The sequence below is a fragment of the Octodon degus genome, unplaced genomic scaffold (genome assembly GCF_000260255.1).
Source record: "Octodon degus isolate 3935 unplaced genomic scaffold, OctDeg1.0 scaffold00073, whole genome shotgun sequence".
Taxonomy (NCBI): Eukaryota; Metazoa; Chordata; class Mammalia; order Rodentia; family Octodontidae; genus Octodon; species Octodon degus.
In genome coordinates this window covers 574,890-582,799 of record NW_004524649.1, presented here as the reverse complement: position 1 = coordinate 582,799, position 7,910 = coordinate 574,890, and the positions used below count along the sequence as shown (strand labels likewise).

At 55.8% G+C, this 7,910-nt stretch overlaps 1 protein-coding gene across 7 annotated transcripts in view; it reads right to left on the bottom strand.

Moving 5' to 3' along the window:
- Adgrl1 (adhesion G protein-coupled receptor L1) overlaps nucleotides 1-7,910 on the bottom strand; it is a 40,868-nt gene that overhangs the window by 14,269 nt on the left and 18,689 nt on the right. For 2 of the 7 annotated variants that reach the window (XM_023720085.1, XM_023720084.1), the window contains exons 4-5: nucleotides 3,496-3,605; nucleotides 261-278 (exon numbers count right to left, since the gene is read on the bottom strand). In XM_023720085.1, the coding sequence (XP_023575853.1) occupies nucleotides 261-278; nucleotides 3,496-3,605 (128 nt within the window). Of the gene's footprint in view, nucleotides 1-260; nucleotides 279-2,091; nucleotides 2,211-3,495; nucleotides 3,606-7,910 lie in introns of those variants that run through there. The other 5 variants (XM_004635528.2, XM_023720088.1, XM_023720089.1 and 2 more) reach the window with 5 other exon arrangements.

Below are 7,910 nucleotides of genomic sequence, written 5' to 3'. Positions count from 1 at the left end.
GAGAGGGGAGAGGGGAGAGGGGAGAGGGGAGAGGAGAGGAGAGAGGAGAGAAGAGAGGAGAGAGGCAGAGTCCTGCCTGAGCTCAGAGAGAGCTTCCTCTGGTGTCTGGAGGGTGGGGATGCCCGTGGCTGTGTTCACACCAGGGCCCCCGGGTGGACCAAGTGGGTGGGGAAAAGAGGGCCAGGAGGGGGGTCACATGAGTATGGTACAGGTAGAACAAAGTGTGAGTTAGGGGTTAGCATTGGTAACAGTGCGTTTACCTTTCTGCTCCACTTCTACTTTAAGCATCGGAAGAGAGAGAGAAAACAAATTGAAAAAAAAATGTGCAAGAAAAAAAGAGAAAAAAAAAGAGATTAAATTGCTTTCGTTTCTTTTCTGGCCACTAGCCCCCTTTTCCTTTCCTTCCTCGCTCCTGCTTCCCCAACCCCTTCCGCAGCATCCGCTCAGCCCCCACCCCCAAGTCCCTTTCTTTGGGGCAGGGTGGGGCCACAGGGTGCCAGGGAGACAGTCCAGGAGAGGGGACACACGGGAGGGGGAGACAAAGAGACACGCAGGGTACAGGCAGCAGGACAGAGCTGTGGGCAGCATGGGGAGCCCCAGCTGGGGGGATCTGGCTGGGGGGACACCAGGGACAGGGAGCAGAGGAACCGCACGGCTCCCCCCACCCCTCCTGCTGCCCTCCTGCGAGAACCAGGGCCCCTGGGAAGGGGTTCAGTGTCTCCCAGGCCGGGGCGCCCTCCCAGCCAAGAGCATGGCTGAACTCCTTCCCCTTCTGCTGGCCTCGCCCAGGTCCAGCTGTGCCCCCCTCACCCCTCAGGAGCCCTCACAACCCAGAGGACGCAAACAGAGGGCAGTAGAGTCAGACGCAGACCGACAGAGGCACAAAGGCAGATGCCCTGGCCTTGGAGAGCACCGGGGGGGAGACAGAGGCAGAGTCGGGGTGGACACACACACACACACACACACACACACACGCACACACGCACGCACACACATGCTCCTACACCCTTGGGCCAGCCCCCAACCCTGGGACCAGGAGCCCCCATCTGCGCCTGCCCTGCCCACCGCCCCGATAGGTGGGCGGCACCTGGGGGAGGAAGAGGCCCGGTTAGACTGCACAGCTGTAAAGCAAATCCAGCGTTAGTCCAGCATCTGGGAGCCCCACATCCAGCACCCCTCTCCTTGGGAGTTCCTGCCCCTAGCCCCAGCCCCACCCTTCCCAGCACTGGGGTCACCCCAGCCTCTGAAGACCAACCCCCGCCAACTCTGTATCGGACCGAAAAGGCCTGAGCAGAGCAAGAAGTTCTGCACGGGCAGCACAGGCTCCCTTCCCAGCGCCTCGCCGCAGCCTGGCATTCGGACATGCTCAGGGAACATTTGAGGGACATCTGCTGGGCCTACCTGTCCCCACCTAGCTCTGTTGAGCCCACAACTCTAGACCCTTCTTCTGGAGGGCCAGGAGCTAGTGCAGCCCAGTCCACAACGCTTCCAGCTCATCCGCAGTATGCACGCTCCATCCCCAAAAGGCTCACTCCCCCATTCTGGGACCACCATCCCTGCACTGTTCTGCTGCTCATCCCCAGAGCCCTCATGGTCTCTGAGTGGTGGCCCTGGACACCCTGGTGGGGAGGCTCAGCCCCAGGAAGCCCCTAATCTCCTCTCCTCCCTGGCCCTGCAGTGCTTTCTCTGTACCTGCGTGGCATCTGCTTGCTCTGGACTGGGTGTGGACCAGGGAATTTTTCCTACTCTGTATTTTGTCTGCCTCAGAGAAGGAGTTCACCATCTGTTGCTATTTTTATTTTGATCATCAGTGCAGTAATAGTAATTGGTAGGAGGAAATGAGTAGTCACAACAAAAGCAGCAACTACTGCGTATCCAGTGCTTTAGGAAGTGCTGGGAACCACGCCAGGCACCTACCAGGCAGTCTTTTGAGAACCCTGGCTACAGATGGGGAAACTGAGGCTCAGTGAAGTGAGGCCATGAGGCCGAGGCCATGGCCCTCTACTACTGACCGCACCCCAGCAGGCTTGGCCTTCCCTCCCCCCAGTGGCTGAGTAGAGGCCCGGCTGGCCTCGGGAAGGGGCGTCATACCATTCCTGAGCACAGCTGGAACCGGGCGTGGGCTGGGCGCTGGGGTGAGGACAAGCCTCTGCCTTCGGGAGTCTGCGCTCAGCACGCAGAAGTCTGCTTGGGCGCCGGGGCCAGGCGCTTCTCACACATGCTCTCCCGGGCTCGTGCCGCCTTCTGCAGTGGCCCAGAGAAATTAGGTCATTTGCTCCGGGTTTCAGAGCCATAAAAGTTAAGAGCCCATAAAGCCTATGCCCACCCGACTTCCCCTCTGTTCTAGATCCTTCCTACCGCCCTGCTTCCCCCCCATTGCCCCTGCTGCGGGTGGGCAGTGTCCCCAGTGCTGTAGGGAGGCTTCAGGTAGCACATGGGCATCCCCCTCAGGTGGTGGCGGAGGCCTCAGGCCCTGCAAGGAAAGGGCAAGGACTAAAAGAGGAAAGTTACAGAAGCACATAAGCAATCCTGTTTCCATGAGTGAGGAATCCTTGTCACCTGCGAGGAGAAATCAAAGGTTGGGGGTTGGGGTGGGGAATGTTGGGGTGGGAGAGGAGGGGGAGTTACGAGGTCTCCTGCTCCTCTACTCAGACACCCTGGTGGCCCTGCCCCCACCCCCTCTGCCTGGAGGCCCTACCTCCAGGTTGGCTGTTTGAAGCCAGGTGGAGGGAACAGAAGAAGGGATCGTGGGGAGGAAGGAGGGAAGAGAAAGGGTAGGAACAAAGGGTGATGTTAAAGGATGGGGTGCTGAGGAGGAGAGACCTTGTCTTTGCTCCCCCGGCTAGGTGCAGGACAGCCAGGCTCCTGGCTCCCCAGATCACCTTCCTCCAGTTTGGTGGGAGCCAGCCACTCTTAGTCCAACATGGTGGCACTTCCTTTGTAGACAGGAAGTGCTCTCATGATAATAAGCAAACCAACTGGAAAATAGGAATCTGTTGATGATGCCCTTCACACCAACTCTGCCACAAGGCCTCAGAGGGTGGTCTGCCTCTCTAGGGAGATACGGTCCAGTTTCCATGATGGGGAAGGGACTAGCGTGAGAGTATGTGAGGGAAAAAGACAAAGGACAGGGAGTTGGAAGAGGGAGGAGGGTGAGTGAGGGAAGAGCAGGTGTGTGGGCGGTGGGTGGGTAGGCAGAGGGTGTACCAGGAGGAGCAACAGGGTCAAGAGGAGATATAAGCAAGCTGAGCACAGGAGTGTGACCTTGAAGTGTGCGTGCATGAGAAAGTGGGCTGAGTGTGCCCCGTGGAAAGGTGCAGAGTCTGTGGGGCATGGGAGCAGGTACCAGGTGTGCACGAGCGTGTCTGGGAACAGAGCATGTGTGAGGAAGGGGCAGGCCCCGTCATGTGGGCTACATGTACCGGGTCAAGGTGTCTCCTCCTCACTTGCAACGTGGGGGAGGGCCCACACCCGCAGAGGAACAAGATGACTCACTGTAAGGGACACAGTCGTACTGCACCTCCAGATACTTGTAGGTCCCAGGACAGGGGTCGGGAAAGGCATCAGAGCCGGCAACCACCACGCACTGGGTGCGGTTGTTACACCTGTGGAAGAGAAAGGGATCTGGGGAAGATGGACCTAGACCTGGGGTTCAAGGTCGGGAGAGGAACAAGTACCCCAAACTGGGAAGGCGGAAGGAGCTGGGGACCAGGGCCAAAGGCTGGGCTTGAGCGTCATCTTCCCTCCCTCCCTCTCTCCCTTTGTTCTGTTTCCCACTTGAGCCTCAACCTGGAGTCCCCTCAGGGCTGAGATAGCAGCATTACCCCACAAGCAGCTGCACCCCTTCCACCCTAAGTGCCACTGCTACTGTTACGAGCCTGGTATTTTCTTCCAGTAGACTTTAGAGCCCCTGCTTTGTTCATGTAAGAGAAAAGTGTGTGATGTAGTACGCTAGTGGCCTTCCTATTCACCCAGGGCTTGTAGTGGCCGGTGAGGCCACCTTGGACTTCCTCCTGCACCTCCTGCCCTCAGGACGCAGCACAGCCAGGATCTCTGATTCCTCATAGGGAATCCGGGGCCCCAGCCACTTCTCGGGGACCTGGCTGGCACACAGAGCAGTCCTGTGGAACAGCCAGAGAGCAGGGCTTCTCCTTAGCCACTGGTCCCCACACCATGGGACAGTGCATGCTGAGCCTTCCAGCCAGCCAGGGACAAGCAGAGCCTGGATCCTCCTTCAGTCCTGCCTTCATCAGAGAGTGCCAAGTGCTAAGTACAAAACTCCAGAAAGGGTAAAGCATCTCTCAAGGAGTGAGAGCCAGTAAGGGGCAGGGGGCAGAGGGCCAGCGAGGGCAGAGTACAGCCATCCACTCACTTCTCTAACATCGTAGCTTTGGCCTCCAAAGATCAACCATCAGCATGTGACCCAGCGAACCCACTCCCAGGTGTACACCAAGTGAACTGAGAGTAAGGCTTGGAGCAAATCCTTTGCCTGTTTTCGGAGCTGTGCTACCCACACCCACCGACAGGGGGTGTCAACCCAAAATCGACGGGATTGGTTAGAATGTGGCCAGTCGTTGGCCATAAAGACAGACAAAGTACTGCTTCAACACTGTTGTTAAAGCCTTAACACTAGTTCTGTGTGATAGAAACCAGACACAAGAGACAGGGTATGACTCTCCACAAAATATTCAGAACAGGCAACTCACAAAGACAGAGCAGATGAATGGTTGGGGGGAGCAACTGCTAAGGAGTATGTGCTTTCCTTTTGGGGTGATGGAATGTTCTGGAACTAAGTTGAGATGGTGGTTGCACAACATTGTGAATGTACTAAATGTCACGGAGTATGTTTGCTTTAAAATGGTTCCTTTTAATCATTTAAAAATAAACAGTGTGATGCCAGGCGCAGCAGCGCATGCCTGTAATCTCCACACTTGGGAGGCTGAGGGAGGAGGAGCATAAGTCTGCATCCTGCCAGGGCAACTCTGCAAGACCCTGACTCAAAATAAAACAAAGCCAGGTGTGGTCATGAATGTCTGTAATGGCAGCACTCTGGGAGGCTGAGGCAGGAGGATGCAAATTCAAACCCAGCCTCAGCAATTTAGTAACTTTACTAGCAAGACTGTCAAAATAAAAAGGGCTGGGGGTGTAGCTCAGTGCAAAGACTCTGGGTAATCCCCAGTATGGGAAGTGGGGGCAGGAAGGGAGTGCAAGAGGAAACTAGGACTGCTGCTCAGCGCTCCCTGGCTGCAATTCCCAGGATCACAAAAACACAAATAACCCAGGGCTAGGAGTGTGACACTGAGGTAGGGGAACTGCTTAGCACTATAAGACCCTGGGTCCCATCCCCAGCACCACAGATAAACAGCCTCACAGTCAGTGTTATGTCCCTCTTTGGTGCCGGTGTGACTAAAGGTTGATCCAAGTGCCTTTCCACTGAGCTATATCCTCAGCCCTACTAATTTTTTTGTGACAGGTCTAGCTTAGCTGCTAACTGCCTAGGCTCTACTCAGACTTTCGACAGTCCCTTGTCCTAGCTTCCTACAGTGTGAGATTACAGTCTTGCACCACCACACCTGGCTTTTCTGTCATCTTATAATAAAAAGATAGTAAGCCAGGTATGATGGTGCGTGCTTGTAATCCCAGCACGGCATAGTGAGACCCTGTCTCAAAAAAATAAAAAAAAAGCACTGGAAATGGATGTGGCCAAATTCTGGCCAACGAGGTGATGGTGGGTGTGGCAAGTGACTGCAAAGGGCTGGGCTTGGGAGGGTGACAGCCAAAGGAAGCCCACACAGGAGTCTTCTCAACTGTGATGCAGCTTAGGTCAACTATTTTGGGTGTCTCTAGCAGAGCAGGTTCTCTGTAACTTTAACACAAAGGGCTTCTGGATTTTTTTTTTTTTTTCTTTTTTTGTGCAGGGTCTCACTACACACCTTGGACTCATAGTGATCCTCCTGTTTTCAGCCTTCCTAGTGCTGGGATTACAGGTATGTGCGACCATGCCCAGACTCCACTGCCAGCTCAGTGCGCCCTGGGGCGGGGCCAGTGCAGCATGCAGTGCCAGGAATCAAACTCTGGCCCCTGCGCTTACCTAAGCAAGTACTTAGTCTGCTGAGCTACCTTCCCAGCCCTGGGCTTCTGGATTTTGGCAGAAGTGAGAGGAGCAGTGAGGCTGGGCACCCAGGGAACTGGGTGGAGGCGGCATGGCCCTTGGCCCCAGGAGCTGAGCTGCTAGTCCCAGTGCTCTGCAGAGGGGACTGGGGTATCAGGAGGGCATGACTGATGCTAGCAGGGGTGATGACAGCTCCAGCCCAGGCATCTCAGTGACCTAAGGACACCTCTCCCATGCCTGAAACTCCGTCTGGTGACCTGTCCCCAGTGGGCTGTCCCCAGCCTCCTTCCCTCTTCTCCTGTGCTACGGCACTGCACTGTCTTGGGCAGTGTCAGGAGATATATTCCTGAATACCTGCTATGTCCCCGGCCAAGGACACAGCAGCAGGGGACAGAACTCTGTCCCTGCAAGACGAAGAGCCCAGTAAAGGAAGGCGTAAAACGAACACCATTCCCAGACACAACATCCTACGCAAATGCAGACAACAGGCAGGGCCGGGAGCAGCAACAGCAAAGCTGGTAGGAAACCAGAAGCTGCTATTTTAGAGCTCAGAAAGGCCCCACAGAGGGGACAGTTAGGGACACGGGGGCACAAGTGATAAGGGAGCCATTTGGGTGTCAGGAATCAGCATCAAAGGCAGAGAGAGAGAACAGCAAGGGTGAGGCTCGACAGACATGTGGCTGGCGCTGGGGTAAGGCCAGGGGGTGAGGTGGCTCATGCAGGGCCTGCTGCCCAAGGCAGGGGGCACCATGGAGGGCTCTGCAGAGGGGGGCTCATGAGTGCCTGCTTGCCCTGGGGGGCTTCTGTAGCTGGGGAGAGGCGGCTGCAGATGCTGCTGTGGTCAGGCTCTGGCACTACGTGAGCGAGAGGCTGATAGCTCCTGGGGTCTGCTGTGGGTGCTGGGAGCCCACATGGACGGCCTCAGCTGGCGTGTGCTGTACACTCACACACACCGCACCACCACACCCCGTCACACACACAGCTACACACTCCTACACGCATCTACCACACAGCAGACCCACACTCCAGCACACTCAGTTAAAAACACATACTAAAGAGCACGCCTAAGGTCCGGCCAAATAGCTCAGCAGATTAAAGTACCTACAAGCAGGCGCAGGGGCCCGGGGTTCAAGCCACAGGCCTGCGGTGCTGGCCCCGCCTCCGGGGTGCGCTGACAGGGCAACTGAGACTGGGCGTGGTGGCGCGCACCTGTAATCCCAGCTCTCGGGAGGCTGTAAACAGGCAGATCACTCCGAGTCTGATCTAGTAGTGAGACCCTGAGCACCCTGTAGACCCTTCCCTAAAAATAAAAAAAGAACATGCCTGTCATCCTAGCACACAGGCAGCTGAGCTGGGAGCATCACTGTGAATCTGAGAGCAGCCTGGGCTTGGAGAGTTCAAGGCCATCCTGGAATGCAGAGTGAGACCCTGCCTCAAAAAACCAAAACACGGGCTGGAGAGATGGCTCAGTGGTCTAAAGCACCTACTTGGAACAAGGTTGGCAAAGCACAGAGACCGCGGTTCGATCCCCCAGCACCACATGCCAGCCAGCTGCGCCCCCTGGTGGGCTGAGCTGCCCCCCACACACAATAAATAAATGTTAAAAAAAAAAAAAAAAAAAACTAATCAAATTGTCCTGTTCTTTCTCCAGAGCTCTAGATGCTCTTTGACGCCCAGCACAGTTAGGTGTTGTTGTTCTTCCTTTATTTTTCCTTGCCACCTTCAAACTTCCTCAAGGAAGCATTTTTAACATAGAACTAACATGAGCTTTGTTTTTATCTAAAAGCAAAGCACTCCA